Here is a 23,734-nt window from a genome sequence, read left to right as displayed (position 1 = left end):
CGACAAAGCGTTTCAGCACCTCCCCTCTGGACAGCCAGCGATAAAAACAGGTTGTAGCGGTGTGCTACACGCAGTCAGTAAACTGCAGTCAAAGATAGCTTTATTCGAACTAAACAGCCTTGCTTTTAAGCCTCCCTCAACCCGCCCCCCATGGGCGCGGATGCTGCAAAAGACACGTACTCACAAACCCCCGTAGGCTATCTCCCTTAGCCTGAACGCTGGCTAATTGTGAGCCGGTTCGGATGTGTCAGGAAATGGGTCGCCACAACGTCTTATTTAGATTGTACAAGATCACCATAATCTTCAAATTTAGATTTACATTTCAAAAACTAACAAACTAACATAAAATACATTTTAATTAAATACTGACCATGTAGCGGTGTGCTACACGCAGCGCTAAAATTACGACAGGGAGTCGGTAACTGCAGTCGAAGGAAAAAACTTTATTCGAAATCTTCAGCCTCACTTTTAAGCCTCCCTCAACCTGCCCCCCATGGCGCAGAGGCTCCAAAGCTCTGTGCTCGCAAACCCCCGTAGGCTATCTAATTGTGAGTCGGTTCGGATGTGCCAGGAAAAGGGTCGCCACAACCAATTATTTCCCAAAGCAACAGGGAGCCGCAGCACAGACGTAAAAGAGCCACATGTGGCTCCGGAGCCGCGGGTTGCCGACCCCCGCTCTAGGTATTATCCAACATGAGGATGAATGATATATCAGCTGAGGGAGAATGATAAATGATAGTAAAGAGGAGCTTTACTTATTCATGTTCATCCTGATGCAGTGAGACTTTGTATGATATGGAATTGGCTTCTTGCCCCTGCCTGTATAGCACATTACAGGTACCAGTGCCAATACATCCACCTTATGTCAACATCACTAAGTCTATCATGCCAGTGAGAAACACTTACTTTGGGATTGTGGTAGAAGTGTTGGCGCATTGACAGTATTATGGGAATCTGTGAGGATGACTGCCCCGTTGTGGCTTGTCTCTGAGACACAAGTCCCCTGATTAGGAGGATTTTGTAAGATTAACTGTTTGGGGTTGATTTGCCAGACCTGAAATATTCTCCCTTTCTCAATGGATGCTGCCTGACATGCTGAGTGTTTCTGCTTTTATTTTACATTTCCATTATCTGTAGTTTTTAAAGTATTCATTAAAAATATTTTGCTGTGTTTGGTTCCTTATTTCTGTTACTGCATTACATTTTAATGTATAAACATAGAAATAAAATATAAGAAATATATATATATTCATACTGTATTGTTGCTGCAAGAGCAAATTTTAGGACATATGCTGGTGATATTAAACCTGATTCTGCCTTTTGAGGGTTCCTTTGCAACCTTTGAATATTTAGCTGAGTACTTGAAATGCCATTGCTTCAAAGACTATACATTGAGTGTTGGGAAATGGGATTATTGTGGATTGGTACTTGATGGCTGGCATAGATATGGAGGGGTGAAGGGCCTGCTTTCATATTGTCTGATGACACTATATGTACTGCATCTATGTAACATGTGCCACATGCCTCTCTATGACACTATAATGAAAATATGCTCTTTAAAATTTATTTTTAGTTAACTGAACTTAAGCTTCCCAATTGTGGTGGGGATTTGACCTCATGCCTTTCGATAGTTAGTCTGGGCCTCTAGGTTACTTGTTCAGTAGTTGAACTACACTACTCCCAGTAAAGAACAAGGAAAACGTAATGGCTTGGGACCTGGTTTAGGAACTGACAGGATCATTGATCTTCTGATATAATTAATATGTGGTCAAATATTTTATCAGAAAAACTTGTGGTACTGAGACCATTCTATCTTCTGTGTTCATGGTGGACCTTTGATTGGCCAGTTATACTGATGGTACACCCACTAAAATACTCACAGAAAATGAGAGCTGCAGAAAGTAACCTTGTAGAGATTACCCTGCTGCAGCTTTGCAGATCAATTCCCTGCATATCATTCAGTGAAGGCCTCTGTTGTTATGATTGACAGTGTCTTTCTGCTGCTGGCTGCCGGTGATTATAAAAGGCAACAATTTTGGTGACCTTTCCAAAAGGTGAATGATTTGAAATGATGCTTAGGGCTGTTAAACACACTCAGGGTTGGTGGGGTTAGGTAAATTGTCTGCAGCTCTACCAATTACTTGCGTAAAGTACAGGTAGGCATTTAATCACTTCTCTTTCCCTCTACATATTTCTCAATTCTGCCTGTTCAATAACATGGAAACAGCTAGCTTTGCTTATTGTTGGTAAACTAGTGGTTCCAGATGTCAGGCAAGCAACTGGCCACAAATTAAACCATTGCCAAGAGTAAAATATGTATTCATGTGCACTGAACCAGGAAGCAGTAGTTGACCTCTTTGCAAGCCAAAACTTGCAAAGATGTCAATAATTTTGACCTGAAGCTGAGTGCAATCTTAATTGAACTCTTTGGTTGGATTGCAGATATGGAATATCTTGATGTTTTAAGCCATCCTGAATCTTTCAGTTAAATTCTATTGTCAGAAAACAAATAAGGATATGTTCAGTATTAGCCTCTCTCTGCCCTTTAGGGTTAAGCAGTTTGCAGACTCTGTGTCTGGACTTCAATGTTCAGATCAGCCTCTTGCTTAATAGTTCCTCACTAAGTTCCTGTACCTCCTTAGGAGGAGGTGATGTTGGTGGAGCAAGCAAAAGATTTTCCTCCACCATGCATCAGGGTTGTCAGTTGGCCATCCTTATCCGCGAGGGATTGGTTTCAGGATCCCTCACAGATGCCGAAAAACGCGGATGCTCAAGTCCCTTATTTAACCTGTTTCAGTATGGTGGACTTTAGGACCCAGTGGAACCCTGGACGTTATTTAACCTGGCTCAGAACGGTGGTCTTTGGGACTGGCAGAGCTTTGAATCCGCAGTGTTTCTGTTCACGAAAATAATCACGATCACGATTAATAATAAAGCGATCGGAAAGAAGTGAAATGCCATCGATCATTGGAAAAGTGTTAGGCTACAGTCGGTCAACGATCAGAACAATTTTAAAGGATAATGTGAGAAAGGCCCTGCCCCGATGAAAGCTACAATTATTACTTAGCAATGCAGTGGTTTAATTATTGAAATACATACGTTTCTTAAGTGTTTTATATGCATAGAAAGGTAAAATATATACTAAGACAAACATTCGACTAACTGACGCTAAATAATACTGGATGTAGCTGTTCCAACTTAGTAAGAGAACTGATTTTTTTCTATTCCAATCCACGATAACCTACGCACATCCTCCCGTATACTTTAAATCATCTCTACATTACTTATAATATCTAATACATTGTAAATGCCATGTAAATAGTTATACTGCATTGTTTAGGGAATAATGACAAGAAAAAAAGTGTACATGCTCAAAGAACGAGTGCTGGAAGAGCACTGCCGGGTTTTCTTGATTCATGGTTTGTTGAATTCACGCATGCAGAACTCACGGATAAAGAGGGCTGACTGTACCTGAAAAGGAGCCTAAAGTGATTTACCCTTTGCAAGGATGGCACTCATCCAGTAATCTGCTACAAAACAGGGTTGGGTGAGCCTGTGCCTCTTGATTGCCTCTCTGATCTATACGATAGTTTCTATCCTTCCTTCATTGAGAAAATAATGCTCGGCTTTGTATCCCTACATATGATTGTTTCAGTCTGCACAGAAGGTGGTATTAATATTTTTATTACAGCCTGCAATCCCAAATTGAGGTGTCTTTGCTTGACTTGTTAGACTCTTGGGGTTAGTTCCGTTATCTGTAACTCCCTCTCAAATTAATCACTGAAATTCATAGCAACAAGAGAGGACCTATTCTAAGAGTGGTGGCTGGAAAAGTGCTGCTCTTATAGCTCTCAATCTATAACCTTGTGCATCACAACGTGTCAAATGATCTTCTTAAACATGACAAAGTCTGCAGGTGTTGGAAATCCAGAACAACAGGCGCAAAATGCTGAAGAAACTCAGCAGCTCAGGAAGCATTTATGGAGAGGAGTACAGTCAATGTTTTGGGCCCAGACCTTCATCAGGAGTGAGATGGAAGTGCGGAGGTGCCAGAATAAAAAGGTGCGGGGAAGGAGAAAGAGGCTAGCTAGAAGGTGATGGATGAAGCCAGCTGGGTGGAAAAGGTCTGCCTCTTAAGTTACAATAAATATACCCTCCACCTCTCCTATATTCTGCATTAAATTATCTTAAGCTTCCTGTTTGATGAATTCTGATAGCATAACGCTAGCACTAGGAGTTCCCAGATCAGTTAATTGTGGCTGGAGTGTAGCTTCTCTGCATGACTTTGATTTTGAGCCAAAAATGTGCAACCCACAAAGACGTAATTTCAGTTTAAGATGTGGACCGTATTGAAGTACTCACTACAAGGGGAAAAGGGATTTAAAGCCATGCCAGGTGATGGTTTTATTTTGCTTGGCATGTATTTTTACTTAACTGGTTTGGGTGTTCCTCTTCTTTCTCCTGAAGCCACACATCCCATGCAGTCCACTGCCACCATGTAGATTGAATAGTCTTGGCCACTGCTTGGTTGACCAGGGACGGACGGGTGGTTGTTTTGCACTATACTTCTCCATTGCACTCCCACTCTCTGTGGCCTCTGGCACTTTTCAAGTAAATCTCAGTACTGGCTTGAGAAACATTACATTATTGAAACCTATTAATTATTGAAAGGCCTCGATAGAGTGGATGTGGAGAGGATGTCTCCTATAGTGGGGGAGACCAGATGGCACAGCCTCAGAATAGAGGGCTGTCCTTTTAGAACAGAGGTGACGAGGAATCTCTTTAGCCAGAGAGTGGTGAATTTGTGGAATTTGTTGCCTCAGTGGAGGCCTCGTGGAGGCACAGTTGTTCCTGATGAGAGTTCACTACTTGCCTACTGATACTGACCAAGACAGTATCAGTAGGCAAGTAGTGAACTCTCATCAGGAACAACTGTGCCTCCACGAGGCTTCCACTGAGGCAACAAAGTGAGGCCACTGGTATACAATAGCAGGATCATGGGGGTTTATACTGCAGTGTTAAGGGTGATAGAATTTTACAACACTGAGGACCATGAGGCCCATCATGCTGTGCTGATATTTGGAAACACATATCTGAATAGCATCCATTGCTTTCTTCATAATATTTCCTTATCTGCTTGTAAAATCATGTTGAAATGTCTTGACGTTCACAAATATTCAAAATGCAGAGGAATTATTTTAAAAAGATAGCATTTTAATTCAAAATGGTTAGTGCAGTGGAAAACATGGACACACTTAAGAACCAAACTGTTAAGCTAATTACGTAAAACTGTAATAAAATTAGTCTGTTTAGTGTTCTCTTACTAACTGCCAATTACTCTGCTGTTGCTTAGGGCAGCAGTGAAGGTCCTCCATCCTTGTCTGTCCATTCTGTCGCATACAGCTATAGAGGATTCTTCCTTGCTGTTTCTATGACAGTTTGGTTTTACCAGTCGAGGTTGTTAACCCTGAGCTGAACCCCCGAACCTTGAGAATCAATGGACCACTCTTAGTCTGTGGCCTCTACCCTGTGATCTGTTTGGCATGGGTGACCCTACCCAACAGCTAAAGCATAAAGTCCTGGCTCCAGCCAATGCAGCTCACCTGGTTAATGAGCCGTGCAAATCTCCAAACCCTATGACAAGACATTGGTCGTCTTGGAGGTTAGTGTTCTCTTAGCAGCCATGATTCAGGATCAGCATATAGTTCTTCCAATCTGAGAGGTAGGAAATCTGGCAGTTTGAGTTGGCCTTTGGATTCCAACACCTGTTCACTGGTGCAGCATAGTGGAAGATGTGGTTTTTGGCTTAAGATGGGACAGTTTTCTGCTTTGCGGAAACATGGATAGAAGTTCTGCTACCAAGGTAGGAGATTTCACCCATTTATTTGGCCTGATGATAAAGTAAGTTAGTCTTGTTCATTTAAAACGTAGGTTCCCAACCTGGGCTCCACAGACCCGTCGGTTAATGGTAGGAGTCCATGGCATAAAAAAGGCTGGAAACCTGTGATTTAAAATGTTTTGTCATTAAACTGCTATATACATGCACGGTGTTAGAGGAGCTGTTTGTAGTTTATTAACTGCGTTCATATTTCACTAAAGTAACAGCACAAACATTGTTCACTTGTTTTCCATTTGGAAAACCCAATCATATTGCTAACAACTGACTAGCATGCCAGAGACCAAACCCAATTCCTAATTAAGCTCAGGAAAGGTATCCGTCAGCACACCAGATTTTCAGCAGCCTGTTATAACTAACTGAGGTAAAAGAAACTGTGCTGCACTTTATGGTTACCTACTATTGACCTTAATTTGGACTTGCCAGAATTAAGCTGGGTAAGTGTATCTTGGGGAGCTGAGTACTTCTGCTTTCTTGTTGCTTTATGTATAGTTTGTCATGAGACTTAGGGCATTATAGTAGCGTAGTGGTTAGCACAGTGCTTTAGTGTACCAGCAACCCAGCTTCAATTCCCAGCACTGCCTGCAAGGAGTTTGTATGTTCTTCCCATGAACCACATGGATTTCCTCCAGATGCTGTGGTTTCCTCCCACAGTCCAAAGACTTGCTGGTTGATAGGTTAATTGACCATTGTAAATTGTTCCATGATTAGGCTAGGATTAATTTGGGATTGCTAGACGGTGCGGCTTGAAGGGCTGGAAGGGCCTGTTCCATGCTGTATCTGAATAAATAAAAGGATGGAGGAGCAGCCAGATACCTTGCAGACTCAATAGCCATGCACTCTTAACATCTGCATTCTGTCAAGTAGGAGTCAGAGAAGGATTGGAAGCAGACTGATTTCAGGGAAGGAGCTTCATTTTGGGGATCTGCATTCATTAAAGCCTGCTTTTGCTTGTTAGAACTAGACTTAGACAACTCTGGTATGTCTTGGTCTTGGGAGGAGAGAAGGAAAGGAAGAATGAGTGAAAGAATGAAAGAAGGGGTAAAGAGTGAATGGTGGAGAGTTGGAGGTGGACAGATGCACAGGGGAATGGGAAAAGACTAAAGGTAAATGGGGAGAGGAGCTGGAAATTTAGCACAGTGAGCAAGGAAGGAAGGGAGAGAACATACAGAATTATGTCTTGTAGGATTACAGGCTGCTGATTATTACCCTTGCTTCATAAGGATCATTTTTTTAAATTTGTAAACTAAGCTATTCATAATAGCAAAAGGGAAAAACACAGTGCAAAATTCTATATATTCTGTGTAGTTTCATCCTGATGTTCAGTGTTGCTGGTTTTATACATATTACTGCTAGTACATCTTTTTGTATACCCCTGCCACTCATATGCCCCCCTTGGTGATACACCCTTCTTGTGCTTAGGGGCTTTCCAGCTGGATTCTGTCTCTCAGTGTTCATAGTGGAAGAACACTAGCCTTCCCCACAGATCCTTTGCATTGGCTGCATTGAGCTTCAGTGCATCCCTCAGCATATACTCCTGCACCCTCCAATGTTCTAATCTCATTCTCACTTTTCTGGAAGACCAGCAAGCTTTTGACAGACCAGAGTGTTTTCCAGCAGCACTAGATGTCTGCCTCAGTGTGTGTCCCTGGGAACAGAGTGCTATGTTATACAGCTGCTCAGAATGAGTTGCGGTAAGGGCTCTTGCATCCTTCTCCAGGGCACCCATAGCACACACACAGCCTGCAGAAAGGTGAATGACTGTCTCCTGCCCATCACATCCATCCTGGGGTAGCACACATTGGCAGTAATATTCCAAATGGACAGGAAGAATCTGAAGGGGTAGGCCTCTCACCTCCAGCCCAGCAAGGCCTTGATTCTTTTTGGTGAGTTCTAGCTATGGGGTATTCTGCCACATGATTTGGGCAGTCTGCTCAGGAATCCCTTGATTGCTAGAATAGTTTATTGCTATTAATGTTGTTGAACTTGAACTAGTCTGTCCCTGAGCAGTAGCCTGTAGGCATCAGTACCTTGAACATCGGAACATCAAGTGATTGTTTTTTTGAGGTTTTGTAGTATTGTGTACACCGAGCTTGGTTTGTACTCCTGAGCTTAGGCTCATTGTGCAGCTGACACCACAGTAGATATAAAGACACAACACAACAATGATCTGATGTTGCCTTTAAGGCAGAAGAGGAACAGGAAGTGGATTCATAAGTGGGCCTCACAGAGGCTAAATGCAAATTAGATGAATAGCACTTTATATTCCACCTGGGTAATCTCTGACCTGATAGCATAAGCATCGAATTCTCAAATTTCTGGTTACTGCTTCTTTCTGTCTTTGTTCTTTGTGTCTCCTCCTGATTCACCAAGTCCCATGATTCACACACTTACCCCACAGGATCTTTTCCCAATGCTCCACAGTCTTCTATCAGATTCCATCTTCCATCTTCAGTCCTAGCTTTTAACATCATTTGCATTCTCCTCCCTCTCTCATCTACCTCATCACCCCCTTCACCAGGATCCACCTAACACCCTTCCCTCCTCTTTTTCATACTGGCTTCACCCTTCCCTCCACTTTATCATACTGGCTATAATCCCCTCTTTCTTCCCAGTTCAAATGAAGGGTCATGACCTGTAATGTCCAGTCCCCCCGTCCATTTCTCTCCATATATGTTGCCTGACCCACTGAGCTCCTTCAGTGCCTTTGTCACCAGTGGGGCTTAACTTTCAGCAACAGGGTTTGCACCAGCAGATCTCCAATTTTTCTTTCTCTTGGCCTGTCAATCCAGTGTCTATCGCAATCTTTAGATTGGACTTCTTAATGTGCCAACACAAAATTGATCTACTTGTATTTATATATATTTTGCTGGATTGCATCTTATTATTTTGTATATTGTGGAGTATGCATTGTCCAGATGGGGCAAATGACCTGTTCCCCACCTGCAAAATTAATTGTGGAGAAAAAACTTAAGTGTTTCTAAAATCCCCTTGTTTCTCTCGTTATAGGAAAGTGAGAATGAGCTTGGCTCTGAGCTGGAAGATCTCAAAGAAAACTCAGACAGCGGTTGCAGTGACTTTGGCAAGAAAAAGAGGAAGAAACGAAAGGAGAAGAAAGAGAAGAAAATCAAGCGTCGGAAAAAGGATCAGGGTGATGATGATGAAGAGGAGGAAAGTCGTAAGGTAACATTTATATTCCTGTCTCCTCTGTGGACTGGTCTAGCTCATCTTTCTGAGCACATCTAGATTGCTATTTTTTTTAAAAACTGACTGGAGCTGTGAATCCACCAGTATCTGCGCGCCCCCCCCCCCCCCCACCAATCAAACTTCCAGCTACTTGATCCACACAGTCAAGTAATAACAGGGGGAAAAAAACAAGCAGGAAGCTGCTCATTTTGCCCCTCTGCCTGCTCTACCATTTAATAAGATAATGGCTGATATTTAACCTCTGCCACTTTCCTGCTCTCGATCCCATGTTTCCTTAAGATTAATTAATCTGTCTCAAATGTACTTGGCAAATGAGCCTTCACAGGCCTCTTGGGGTTGAGAATTCCAAAGATTTGCTATCCTGTGGTGAAGAAATTTCTTGTCTCTGTCTATTTGGCTAATCCTGTGTTTGTGTTGGTGGTTCTTGATTCTAGATATCCCAGCCAGAGAAATTATCACCTGCATTTGTTCTGTCAGACCCCATAATTTTGTCCACTTTATGGATATTACCTTTCATTCTTCTAAACCATAAGGCAGGGGTTCCCAATCTTGGGGTCCACAGACCCCTTGCTTCAAGGTGCTCATCCATGACATAAATAAGGTTAAGAACCCCTGCTTTAGGGAGAAATGCCCAATGTGCTTAATGTCTTCTCATAGGACAGGCACTTCTGAGCCCCACACCGGAAACCAATCCAGTGAATTATTGTTCACTGCTATGTGTATAGCCTTCCTTGGGTGGAGAGACCAGACCTGTGCGTGGTATTTCAGTTGCAGTCTCATTTGGGCGTGTAAAGGCCATTGTAACGCTAGTTGTCATAAAGGCAAAGATGAAGCTGGCTGGCTGGGTTGGCTTTGGGAGGGAGGAGGAGGAAAAGTGTATGCTGATTTAAAATTTACTTGGCGGCATTTATTTTTTTATTGAGATGCAGTATGAAATAGGTCCTTCCGGGCCTTTGAGGTCCACCGCTCAACAATCTACTGATTTAGTTCTAGTCTAATCATGGGAAAATTTAACCTCCCAACCAGCAGGAAATGAACCCAGGTCACTAGTACTGTAAAGTGTTGTGCTACCCACTACGTTACTGAGTCAATAGTGTAGAATTGATAGGAACTACAGAATGTAGAAGTTTGTACATTACTGTGAAATAGCTGGTTGAATGCAGATGAAATACAATGTTTGAGTATCATCAAGAGTTGTATAGGTGGTCTTGTACAGCAGTTAGGCCAAGGATCGTATCGCATCGTAAAATTTGAAAGGTGTAGCGGTTTCTTAGTTAACAGTAAAGACCTATCAACATAGCTTTCTCCTCTTTTAAACAGATAAGTAAACAAACTTTAGAATGTGCAGATGCTGGAAATCCAGATCAACACACACAAAATGCTGGAGGAGCTCAGCAGGTCAGGAAGTATCCATGGAAAAGGGTAAACAGTCAACATTTCGTCTCAGACCCTTCTTTTCAGTCCTTGAGAAGGGTTTTGGCCTGGAATGTCGTCTTAATCCCTTCCACGGATGCTGCAGAAATGCTGAGTTCCTCCAGCGTTTTGTGTGTGTTGATCTGGATTTCCAGCATCTGCACATTCTAATGTTTGTTTATTTATCTGTTTAAAAGAGGAGAAAGCTATGTTGATAGGTCTTTACAGTCATGTATTGAAACTATGCGTTGCTGAAATAGTTGGTGGTTTCAAGCATGTGGCTTTGCCTTCAAATCGAGAAGTGTCATAAACACAGCATGGAAACAGTTCCTTCAGGCTGACTTATCCATGCCTATCCACCCTAATCCCATTTTCCTATCCAGATACCTCCTCTGGTAGTTTATTCCATATACTTGCCATCCTCTGAATGGGGGGAAGGAAGTAATTTGCCTTTTGGGTTTCATTTCGCTATTTCCCCTCTCAACTTACTTTCTGTAGTTCTAGACTTCTCAACCCTTGTGGTAGGTGCCTATAATTTCTTCTCATCTATGCATTTCCTATTTCATAAGCTGGCTAGGCAACATCCTGGTGAATCTCTTATGGACTCTTTCTGTAGTGTGGTGACCAGAGTGGCATGGGCTATTCCAGATGTGGTCTAGTTAATGTTTTGTACAGTGTATCATGATGTTCCAACTCTTGCCTATGAAGACAAGCAAGCTAAATACCTTCACTACTCTTTTTCACCCGTGTCTCCATGCTCAGGGAGCTATAACCATGCACCCCAAAGTGTCTGTACATCAGAGCTTCTAAGGTCCCTGTCATTTTTTTGAATGTGTTGGGCTAGTATTAGATAACACATATAACACATTAATTTACAGTTGTCCAGTTTAAATTCTGTCTGCCCAACTTCCGAGCTGACTTGTATTCCTCTATCCTTAAACAGCCGTCATCAATATCTACAACCCTACCAGTCTTTGTGCCATCAGCAAACATACTTATAGACCACAGACCTTCTGATCCAAGTCATTTATATATACTCAGTAGGGACTTTATTGGATACATATGCACACCTGCTGTTAATGCAAATGGAAGTGTCACAGGAAAGCAGCATCCATCATCAATGAGCCCCACCATTCAGATCATGTTCTCTTACTACTGCCATCAGGAAGTAGGTACAGGAATCTGGTGCAAGACCCACTCCACCAGATTCATGAACAGTTATTTCTCTCAACCATCAGGTTCTTAAACCAGAAGGGATAATCTCATTCACTCTAACACTGAATTGTTCCCACAATCTATGAATTTACTTTCAAGGACTCATCAACTTATGTTCTCAATATTTATTGCTTATTTATTTATTACTATTTTTTTCTTTTTTGCATATTTTGCTGCCTTTTGCACATTGGTTGTCTTTGTCATGTGCGGTCTTTCATTATGATTATTAGCCTATAGATTTATTGAGTATGCCTGCAAGAAAATGAATCTCATGGTTGTATATGTACTTTGAACTTTATCTAGTCAGCCATTTATGGGGCAGCATCTCAATGCATAAAAGTATGCAGACATTGTCAAGAGGTTCTGTTGTTGTTCAGACCAAACATCAGAATGGAGAACAAATGTGATTTAAGTGACTTAGACCGTGGAATGATTGTTGATGCCAGTCGAGGTAGTTTGAGTATCTCAGAAACTGCTGATCTCCTGGGATTATCAGTCTGTACAGTTTACAGAGAATTGTGTGGAAAAACAAAAAAAAACTTTGTGTGTGGCAGTTCTGTGGGTGAAAGTTCCTTGTTAATGAGAGTGATCAGATGAGAATGGCCAGACTGATTCAAGCTGACATGTGTTACAACAGTGATGTGCAGAAGAGCATCTCTAAACACGCAACACATTGAACCTTGAAGTGGATGGGTAATAGGTGACCACGCACATACACGCAATAGCCACTTAGTTAGGTACAGGAGGTAACTAATAAGGTGACCACTAGGTGTATATGACAGGCAAAAAGATCTCTGTGGTATACCACTGGTTACAAGTGGTTTAACCACACGGGTTACTGGAGTTATTGAATTTCAAGTCTGTTGGTGAGATGGTTCAAGCAGGAAACTATCTTGAAGATGAGGTTCAGGGTAAGGGTTTAAGTTTGTGACTGGAAAACTAAAAAAAAATGTAAGTGCTGGAAATCTGAAATAATAACTTGAAATGCTCAGCAGATAAGGTGGAACCTGTGGAGAAGAAAAATGGCGTTATGTTTCAGATTTTTATTCCAGCTCTGTAATCTTGGAGTGTTGACTTGAGGAAAATAGTAGGGTTCTGACACAATAGACAGGGATTCTGCTGTCACTGGGAAGAGGAAGATACAGAGGTCAGTGTTTGAAAATTTGAAGCCGATTCAATAAGAATTTCCTAGCTGTAATGATAAATGTTTGGGAATATTTACAAGAGAAGGGGAACATACAGGAAATTAGGACTAATTAAAATTGTCCTTGTAAAAGAAGCGGCCTGGTGGTTTGAATGCCCCTTTGTCACATTATATGACTCTGTCTGGCTTGATGAATAACTCTTCCCTCTGTAACAGCCTGAACCCAAGTCCTCGGCCCGGCTGCTTGAGGATTGGGGCCTGGAAGATGTGGACCACATATTCACCGAGGATGACTATCGCACTTTAACCAACTACAAGGCCTTCAGCCAGTTCATGAGGTGAGCTAAGGAGAAACTGTTCTTGAGTATCATTAAATAAGCAAAGAACACACATGCCTCAACTTTTATGAAGCATTAACTTGTGCATAGATTGTGAATATAGGCTGCCTCCTAGGGTTATGAAAGTCCAACTTCTAGATACCTGTATACATGAACAAGCTCCCATACCATGATGAATTTCAAAAGTCTTTAACATTCGTACTGTGCATAACACTTGTTCCTGTGCATGACAGAACTAGTTTCCTCTCTCCATACTTGGTAGTTGTACTTTCTTGTCAGTCTTGTGCACTTCTGATGCCACTCATTACAATATTTTAGAGGTGTGGTTAGCATATTAAGTGCTCTGTGTATTTTCTGAATTTTTGGACAAAATTGACAAAAAGACCATCTGTAAAGCTGGAACAGAGAACAGCCTGCAAATGTATGGTCTGCTCCTGTTTGCATCCTGAGCAGTAGTGTGCTGGCTTATTTCAGAGGACAGTGAAGAGTCATCTAATAAACATATCTGGAATGGCATTTTAGCTGGACTGGGTAAGATTGGTGTTAATTAACCTGACTTGCTTTCACGAGACATTTTTTTGTTGTTATTGTGTCTGATCCTAACTTCTTATTCCATATTTTACCATTAAATTCTCCAGATAGTGTAGTAGATTCAGTAAGGTAACCCATGTACTGTCTTATCATTAAACATGTTATGAGTGAGGGGGTTCCAACCTTATTTATCTCATGGACCCCTACCATTAACCGAGGTTTGGAGCCCTGTTTTGAATTGTATATGTTGGTCCTACCATGAAGAAGCAGGTTAAAGGAGGAGGTGGAGGAACTTGAGGGATGAGCTGCAGTGGCTACAACCTGTTTGGCTTAAAGATCAAGGAGGTCAATTTGTTTTTCTCAAATCCCCCTCTTTCCACATAACACTCTTAGTGTTATCACATTTTTGTTTGTTTCCAAATGTGATGATACTTATACAAGATCATTTATTGTCTGCAAGGCATTTTGAGATATCACAAGGTCTTGAAGGGTATCATATTTCTTTTATCAGTTTGGGGACTGATCTTTATAGATGATAGCAGTCCATCTTCATCAGCAAACTAAACTGAAGTCAATTGAATCACATCTTGCCATTTCCCTCCGTTAACAGGCCCCTAACCTAATTCACCAGCCTACTTAAATGATAACAAAATTAGAATTGTGTGGCGCAGAAGGTTTTAAAAAGAGATCGAACTTTCCTCCAAGGCTTTGGAATTTGTTCCTTTTCAAATGTTTATCTAAATCTATTTGGAAGTGTTAAATCTACAGTACTGTGCAAAAGTCTTGGGTCATATAGTGCGTTAGGGTGCCTAAAACTTGCACAGCACTGCAGTAATTTTATATCTTCACTGTACTGCTGTGCTGTTTTTTTTTAAAAAACAAATTTCATGATGTGAGTGATGATAAAGCTGATTCTTATAAGAGTCTCTATTGTGGATTGAGAGTGGGAAGGGGGGCGGAGAGGGAAATCATGGTTGGGAAAAGGGGAAGGGGGAGAAGAGAGGGAGCGGGAAGCACCAGAGAGGCATTCTGTCCTGATCAATAAACCAGTTGTTTGGAATCAAATGACCTTGCCTGGTCTCTCAGGGCTGGGTGTGTACTTACTTGCACAACCTCTTCCCTTTCGTCACCTGTCTTATACCCCTCCTGTAATGTTCCACTCTTGCTGTTCTCAATATGCTTTGTTTCCATCAGATTTACAAACTCCCTCTCTGCTCCACATTGATAAATACAGTACTGTGCAAAAGTCTTAGCTACTATATGTGTGTGTGTGTGGGCGCATCTATTGAAGAGGAAGTTTTATAGGTACAGAAAGCGGGAGGTTTAAATGAGATGGAGGAAGGAGCACATACAGAAAAACAGACTGGTGATGTTCACTGGTCAACGTCTGTAAAACTGATCTTTCTTTATGATGTGATACCTTCAAATGCTGTAGCCTAAACACTAAATAACCTTTTAAACCTAGGCCTCTCATTGCCAAGAAGAACCCGAAGATTCCAATGTCGAAAATGATGACAATTCTCGGTGCCAAGTGGAGGGAGTTCAGTGCCAACAGTCCATTCAAGGGATCAGCAGCTGCAGTAGCCGCAGCAGCTGCAGCGGCAGCAGTAGCAGCTGTAGTAGAGCAGGTGTCTGCCAGTGCCTCCACGGGGCCCCTTTCTGCCCTGCCAGTGCCACCCATCCGCAAGGCCAAGACCAAAGAGGGCAAAGGTGAGTGTTGTCAGGGCCCTTCCATGACTTCTGGCTTGGTTCACACTCAGACCCTATTCTTTCTAGCCTCTAGTCCTCCTTCACCCCTCTGATCTCTCAGCCTCAACTCCTGACCTGCTGCTCTGTGCGATATCCAGCTGAATGTATACCCTAACACCAGAGATAATGAAGCTGGTCAAGGCTCAAATGCCCAGATTCTTCTAGGAATGTGTGGCAGCTGAATGGATACCAAAATGTCATACTCCCAAAAATCACTGGGGTGTTGGGATGATGTGATGAAAAGGGAATAATATGATTCAGAAGTCCACTGTGTGGTTACAGGCCCTGGCGCAAAAAAGCGGAGCAAGAGCCCAAGAGTCCCAGAAGGAAAGAAGAAAAAGAGGAAGAAGATGGCTACCTTGAAAATCAAGCTAGGCATAATGGGATCAAAAAGGAAGAAAAGTTCCTCAGTAAGTGTGAAACACAACTCGCTACAGATACTGTAATATTGAGCAGCACACAAAAATCTGGAGCACTTCTGGAAGGAATTTGACAGTCAGTGTTTTGGCTCCAGATGAAAGGTCTCAACCTGGAATATTGACTTTCAATTTCCCTCCATTGATGCTCCTATCCCTATTGAGTTCCTCCAGCCTTTTGCGTGTTGTTCAGTAAGTATGAGTATGTTTGCTTCCCTGGTGAAGAGTGAGTCCACACTTAATCTTTTGTCATGATCTAGAAGTTTCAGTTTGCATGTGTGGAAAAGATGGTAAAAGTAATGTTTCTCTGAAGCTTTGCCTTGGTACTCTGTTGTACTGGAAAAATTACTGTGGTAGGGGTTAATCGTTCATTATATCCAATAGGGAGATAGTTTTGGAAGGCAGCCTCAATAACAATAATAAAGAACTGTGGCCTTTTATTTAGTACATTGCTTTTCAGACCTACTTGGTGCAATGAAAGGTCTGAGCTATAACCAAAACACTTAGTTCTCAATCAAGTGTTGTGGGGTGTCTTTGGGTAAATCACAATCTTCATTTGTGGATTCTGTTACAGAATCTGTCCATCTGTGCAGTCTTGGTGGCTCTTGGACAGAGGCATTTGTTCTTTCTTTCAGGTGTTGAACTTGCCATGCATACCCTTGAAGGAAAGTTTGGTATATGTATGATTTACCTTCAATGTGTTTTACTTTATCGTGGCCTGACTACAGAATAGTTGTTATCGTTAAACTTGCTTGCTTATGCTCTTTCAGAGTGATGAGGCAGACTTGGATGGGGATTCTGATTTTGACAATGCCAGCGTGCACAGCTCATCCATTCGATCTGATAGCTCTGTTGGGCCCCTGAAAAAAGCAAGGCTTAAAGCAAAAGTTGGCAGAAAGAAGAGGAAGAGTAAGTGATCCATTATACTTAACCTGTGCTGCCCTAGTTTAATGATAAAGTTGTGGATCAAACTAATTCTGGTTGATCTCTCCTGATATTTCGGAATGGAGGAATCGATCTGCTTGACAAGTATAAGACTAGTTGGGGGTGTGCAGAATGAGGGGAAATTCATTGGGAAATCAGTAAACTCTTCTTCCACTTGAAGGTAAATGAATATACTTGCAACTGTCTTTTTCAAAACATAAAAGGGTGCTTGAATACTGAAATGTATAGTCTTAGAACAGGGGTGGGCAAACTTTTTGACTTGAGGGCCACAAAGGGTTCTAAAATTTGACATGGGGGCCGGACTAGGAGCAGATGGACGGAGTGTTTTGGTAATACACCTCATAAGAGAAAATAAAATATCATGGGATATGTAGAAAGCATGTGCTTTAATTTCAATTGAAAATGAACAAATGCATTACAACAAAATATCTGTCTTTGAAGTCCCATGGTATTTAGCTATTTATTGAAATGACTTTTAAAACACTGAAAATTAAATGAATAAAATACAGCTTTTTTTAATAGTAACAGTTATTATTTTAAAGCACTGAAAATTCTGTTATCCTTCAAGATATTATCATCATTACTCTCCTCCTGACTGTCTTTATTTCAAAAACGGTAGGAGATGCAGGTCTACTTGTCCTGCTCCTTCTTATTCAATTGTCCCCTGTGCCAAAACTCAACAACGACCCGCACAATGACAGAACAGTGAGAGCGTGCTAGTATGCGGAGCTCTGTGCTCGCAAATCCCTGCAGGCTATCTCCCTTAGCCGGAACGCTGGCTAATTGTGAGCTGGTTCGGATGTGCCAGGAAATGGGTCGCCACAAGGTCACAAAGTAAAGCGCAAATGTGGAGTAATACGCTGCACCTCAACAAAGGTCAATGTATATAGAGTGCGTCATCTATTGGGAAAACGCCAGAATTGCGGGGAAAAAACATTAACAAGGTTTATTAATATAATTTCATCAAGTTCTGCGGGCCGAATTAAAAAGCTTAACGGGCTGCATATGGCCCGCGGGCCGTAGTTTGCCCATGCCTGTCTTGGAACCATAGAACATTACAGCACAGAAACAGGCCTTTTGGCCCTTCTTGGCTGTGCCGAACCATTTTTCTGCCTAGTCCCGCTGACCTGGACCTGGCCCATATCCCTTCATACACCTCTCATCCATGTACCTGTCCAAGTTTTTCTTAAATGTTAAATTTAATATTAAATGGGTGATTATAAAGCCAGTCTTGCCAGCAGTGCCCTGATTCTGAAAAAGTGAATAGAATTAAACAATAACAATGGCATGTACGTGTATATATTTTTCTCTAGCCTCTGTAGCGTACAACCAAATTGCATGAAAATAGACCATGCATTTTTGATTCAATATAGGTCTGCACCCCAGACATTGTGCACTCTCTCCCTCTCCCTCTCCCTCTCCCTCTCTCTCTCCCTCTCTCTCTCCCTCTCTCTCCCCCCCCTCTCCCCCCCTCTCCCCCCCTCTCCCCCCCTCTCCCCCCCTCTCCCCCCCTCTCCCCCCCTCTCCCCCCCTCTCCCCCCCTCTCCCCCCCTCTCCCCCCCTCTCCCCCCCTCTCCCCCCCTCTCCCCCCTCTCCCCCCCTCTCCCCCCCCCCTCTCCCCCCCCTCTCTCTCCCCCCCCTCTCTCTCCCCCCCCTCTCTCTCCCCCCCTCTCTCTCCCCCCCTCTCTCTCCCCCCCTCTCTCTCCCCCCCTCTCTCTCCCCCCCTCTCTCTCCCCCCCTCTCTCTCCCCCCCTCTCTCTCCCCCCCTCTCTCTCCCCCCCTCTCTCTCCCCCCCTCTCTCTCCCCCCCTCTCTCTCCCCCCCTCTCTCTCCCCCCCTCTCTCTCCCCCCCTCTCTCTCCCCCCCTCTCTCTCCCCCCCTCTCTCTCCCCCCCTCTCTCTCCCCCCCTCTCTCTCCCCCCCTCTCTCTCCCCCCCTCTCTCTCCCCCCCTCTCTCTCCCCCCCTCTCTCTCCCCCCCTCTCTCTCCCCCCCTCTCTCTCCCCCCCTCTCTCTCCCCCCCTCTCTCTCCCCCCCTCTCTCTCCCCCCCTCTCTCTCCCCCCCTCTCTCTCCCCCCCTCTCTCTCCCCCCCTCTCTCTCCCCCCCTCTCTCTCCCCCCCTCTCTCTCCCCCCCTCTCTCTCCCCCCCTCTCTCTCCCCCCCTCTCTCTCCCCCCCTCTCTCTCCCCCCCTCTCTCTCCCCCCCTCTCTCTCCCCCCCTCTCTCTCCCCCCCTCTCTCTCCCCCCCTCTCTCTCCCCCCCTCTCTCTCCCCCCCTCTCTCTCCCCCCCTCTCTCTCCCCCCCTCTCTCTCCCCCCCTCTCTCTCCCCCCCTCTCTCTCCCCCCCTCTCTCTCCCTCTCCCTCCCCCTCCCCCCCTCTCTCTCCCTCTCCCTCCCCCTCCCCCCCTCTCTCTCCCTCTCCCTCCCCCTCCCCCCCTCTCTCTCCCTCCCTTCCCCCCCCCCCTCCCCTTTGCTAGCCTGTCTGAGATACCATCTTAGGTGCTTTTGCTGGTGTAAGTGTGGAGTGGAGGCAGAGGGAAAGGGGAAAGGGTAATACTTCTGCTGTTTATATGTGGGAGGGGGACTTTGGGGTTCTGATGTTTGTTATTCATTCTTTGGGGCTTTTTTTGTTTCATAGAGCAAGAATTTCAGGTTGTAAACATTCTCCGATATTAAATTGAACCATTTGAAGTTACACAGCCAAGCCTCTTTAGGCTTCATCTACCAAATCAGATTGAATATTAGTTTGTTTCTTTCCCAATTACCAATAGCTCCAGACATCCAAGTATTTATATATTGTATATTCAAAATAATTCTTTATGCACTCACTTATTGAAAAAAAAAATCTTATCAAATGGATTTGCAGGAAAAGTGGATCAAAATATTTAAAATGCAGCATAGTTGTGGTCCAGTGGCAAAATGTCCAGCTGTTCCCATGCTCCATTCTCCTACATTGAACTTGGCATTGAGTGTCTGTGTCTTTTTAAATTAGATTGGCAGCCTGGGACAAGGAATGGGATTTCACAAAGGAAGGGGGTTGTTAAAGGCTACCTTTTTGGTTCACTTTTCCGGCAAATCCATTTGATGGATTTTTTGATAAGACTGTATATTTCAGTCTTCAAGTATCCTTTTATTTTTTTTGGAAAAGACATTTTCAGAACTTCTAAATTCCAGATTGCTCACAATAAAGGCCAATATGAATTAGCCCTCCTAACTAGTTGCTGCCCCTGCTTAATAACTTTTACTGATCGTACATTAGAGCATCTAGATCACTACCAAATTATTCATAATGTCCCTCCATTTAGATAATCATAAAGTTTTTGATTCCTCTTACTGCAAGGGCATGACCTCACAATTTCCACTTATATTCTGCTTGCTAAGATTTTGGTTGCTTGCTCAATATATCTACATATCCATTGCAGAGTCCAAATATTCTTGTAACATGCCTTCTTTTCAATTTCCTGTTTTTGGAAAACTTGGATATATTACTCTTCTACAGGTCATTGCTATAGATTGAAGTTCAAAGTAAATTTCATTATCAAAGTACATATTTGTCACCATACAACCCTGAGATTCATTTTTCTGCAGGCATAATCAGCAAATCTGTAGAATAATAACTATCAATGAAAGATTGCAGAAAACAACAAACTGTGCAAATGCAAATATAAATGAATAAATAGCAATAAATAACAAGAACGTGAGATAAAGAGTCCTTAAAGTGAATTTGTGGGAACATCTCGATAGTGAGGCAAGTGAAGTTGAGTGTAGTTATCCTCTGGTTTAAGAGCCTGGTGGCTGAAGGGTAATAGCTGATCTTGAACCTGGTGGTGCGAGTCCTGAGGTTCTTTTACCTTCTACCTGATGGCAGCAGTGAATAGAGAGCATGACCTATGTGGTGGGGATCCTTGATGATGGATGCTGCTTTCCTGCAACAGTATTTCATGTATGTGTGCTCAGAGGTAATTAATTGAGGTCCAAGAGCTTATTATTAAGCACTCCACTGTTTGTACCCTTCTAGCTGAAAAAGATCTATTAATTTCTGATTCTTCTATGTTGGTACTTGTCTTCAATCCATGTTAACACATTTTCCCCATTGATCTCTTGTGCACAAACTCTCCATGCAGGTCTTAGTGAAATGCCTTCTGGAAATCTGAATACACTACATCTACAGGTTCCCTTCTATTCACTCTGATCATTTAATATCATTCTTGTCCAAACCAACTCACTTCCCAGGCCTTTCTAATACGTTCTCCTGTCTAATCCCCTTCTGTGTTTTGTCTCCTAAACTCTTCAAAATCGTTCAGATCTATGCAGTCATTCTCCATGTTTTTTTCACCCTTCCTATAACGTGATGCCCAAACTGTAGCTAATCCTATTTATTTCTTCTAAAAAGAGAACACTTCTTGCAGAGAGTCCTAAACTGTGATTTCAAGAGGCCACCAGGAATCGTTCAGTAACTACCCCCACCTCCCCCCCAACACTGCCTCAATGGAAATTAATCTTCATGCCTTATGCCAAGCATTAAAATCATTATTTGTTATTTTGATAAACTATAAGCATGAAAAAGGTCCTGAGCATGGTAAGAAAACCACAGGATCTCTCCAGTGCACTGGCCAATTTAACACCCAACCAAGTTTACTCAAAACAAAATTTTGTTAATTACCATAATTATTTGTGGAGTTTGCTGCTGCCAGGTTCCACTGTACTATGATAGTGATTGCCATGGGAGGGGGGGCGGGAATGTAAAACACTTCATTGATTGTAAAACACTGGACACCCTGAGGTCATGAAAGACATTGTACAAACGCTCTTTTTATTCTGTTTTCCCTTTCCTTTGTTGTCTGTGCACTCCAAACCCATTTTCTGCAACATAATGCTCCTTTTGTGATGTTCTCTCTCCCCCCCCCCCCCCCCACCACCCCATGCTTCTCTTTCTCAAGAAAAGTCATGTACCAGAGCCGTTGACTACTTCAGTCTTGTCAGATACAATCTGATCCATTGAGCACTTTCAGCATGTTTGGTTTTTATTTTGGGTTTACAGAGTCTGCGGTACTTTTGTGTAAATGCAAACATTTCCTTGCATTGAGCTGTCCCCTGATATCTAGTTGGTTGATTGTAATTAATTGACTCTTAACCTGTAGTGATTGGTGAGGAGGAGGCAGATGGATATGAGACTGATCATCAGGATTACTGCGAGGTTTGCCAGCAGGGAGGAGAAATCATCTTGTGTGATACCTGCCCTAGAGCTTACCACTTAGTCTGCCTGGATCCGGAACTGGACAAAGCCCCAGAAGGGAAGTGGAGCTGCCCACATTGTGTGAGTATTGCTTGCTTGTGCAGGAAATTTGCAATTTTCAGCCAAATGGAAAAGACGAGACAGGAAGGCAAATGCTTTAGACCGGGGTCCCAACCTGGGGTCCACATATCCCTCAGTTAATGGTAGGGGTCCATGGCATAAAAAAGGTTGGGAACCCCTGCTGTAGTCATAGATTATTAATGGACTGGTTTGGTCAAATCATCTAAACTATTAGCAGGATGTGCTGAAATCTTCTGCTGCTCGTTCTACATTAGCAAAAGGTAGCCCATAGCAAGAGTAATATGACTGGAAATAAATGATTGCTCCAAAAGAGGATTCAGAGAAGATAAGGATTCTTTCAGGATTGAGTACATCATGTGTTAGTATCTGGATGAAAGTTAATATATGCAACACCCCACCCAAGAACTGAAATGTGTGATTTTTATTTTCCCAAAATCTTCATCATTAGTCATTATAGATGCAGTGGACTCAATGGTGCTTCTCTTTAATTCTATAATTCTTTAAATCAGGTTCCTCTGCCTTGAGTAGAGACTGTAAATATAAATGCTAACTCCCATAACTGAGAGTGCAGCAAAGTCTCCTGATAAAAATTAGGGTTACTTTTCCAGCAAAGTTAAAGTGGAAGGTAGCCACACAAATCAAGTTGCATGTGAAATTAATTCTATATCTATTGGGGCAGAGTAGTGAATGTGATTGATGTGTATGTATAAGACCATCTGCATTCTGACCAGTGTATGTTCAGCCAGTGTAAGTGAACTGGTTTCCTCACCCACTGAGGAGGAAGTAAACAGGAGAAAGTAAAATAATGTCTTTCATTAGGAAAAAGAGGGTATTCAATGGGAAGCAAAGGAAGAGGAAGAGGAGGAAGAAGAAGAGGAAGAGGAGGAGGAAGAGGAAGAAGCAGAGATGGGGGCTGAGCGGGAAGAAGAGGATGACCACATGGAATATTGTCGGGTCTGCAAAGATGGTGGAGAGCTGCTGTGCTGTGACACCTGTCCATCTTCCTACCACATTCACTGCCTCAATCCGCCACTTCCAGAGATCCCCAATGGCGAGTGGCTTTGTCCTCGCTGTACAGTGAGTTGTTATATTCTTTTATATTTTCTGGGGGAAGGTGGTGGGTTACTGCTTTGGGAAGATGCAGCTTGTTGCCCATTTCCAGTTACCTTGAGAAGATGGTGATGAGCTACTGTTTTTGACTATGGCAGTCAGTGAATTCAGGTGGGGAGTTCCAGAATTTTGATCCCACAATTATGTGGTGAAGGGATGACTTGGATGTGCTCTTGATAGCAGTGGTCTTTCCACATTTTTGTGAATGGCCCAGACTGAATTCCAGTCATCTCAAATATGCAGGTGAAGTATAAAAACTTTTCATAGCACCATCCTTTTCTTGTTGCAGGGTCTTATCTGACTCTGCTTGCAAAGTCTGTTGCCTTAATCAACTTTTGCTCTGGGTTGAATTCAGGAAAACAGCTAAAGTAGCCAGCTGGTGGTGTATTACTGGACTTTGAGGCGAGTGGTCCCGGATTAGAATCCGGCTGGCTCTCTGCGTGCTTTCCATCTGTGCTA

At 43.0% G+C, this 23,734-nt stretch overlaps 1 protein-coding gene across 2 annotated transcripts in view; it reads left to right on the top strand.

Moving 5' to 3' along the window:
- chd3 (chromodomain helicase DNA binding protein 3) overlaps nt 1–23,734 on the top strand; it is a 116,670-nt gene that overhangs the window by 5,628 nt on the left and 87,308 nt on the right. For both annotated transcript variants that reach the window (XM_059974944.1, XM_059974943.1), the window contains exons 3-9: nt 8,906–9,079; nt 13,092–13,213; nt 15,210–15,454; nt 15,776–15,903; nt 16,680–16,818; nt 21,990–22,165; nt 22,985–23,242. In XM_059974944.1, coding sequence (XP_059830927.1) covers nt 8,906–9,079; nt 13,092–13,213; nt 15,210–15,454; nt 15,776–15,903; nt 16,680–16,818; nt 21,990–22,165; nt 22,985–23,242 — 1,242 coding nt within the window. The remainder of the gene's footprint in view (nt 1–8,905; nt 9,080–13,091; nt 13,214–15,209; nt 15,455–15,775; nt 15,904–16,679; nt 16,819–21,989; nt 22,166–22,984; nt 23,243–23,734) is intronic.

Source organism: Hypanus sabinus, chromosome 7, assembly GCF_030144855.1.
Source record: "Hypanus sabinus isolate sHypSab1 chromosome 7, sHypSab1.hap1, whole genome shotgun sequence".
NCBI classification, from domain to species: domain Eukaryota; kingdom Metazoa; phylum Chordata; class Chondrichthyes; order Myliobatiformes; family Dasyatidae; genus Hypanus; species Hypanus sabinus.
Note: the sequence above shows the minus strand (reverse complement) of the source record. Positions and strands in the feature narration are given on the sequence as shown.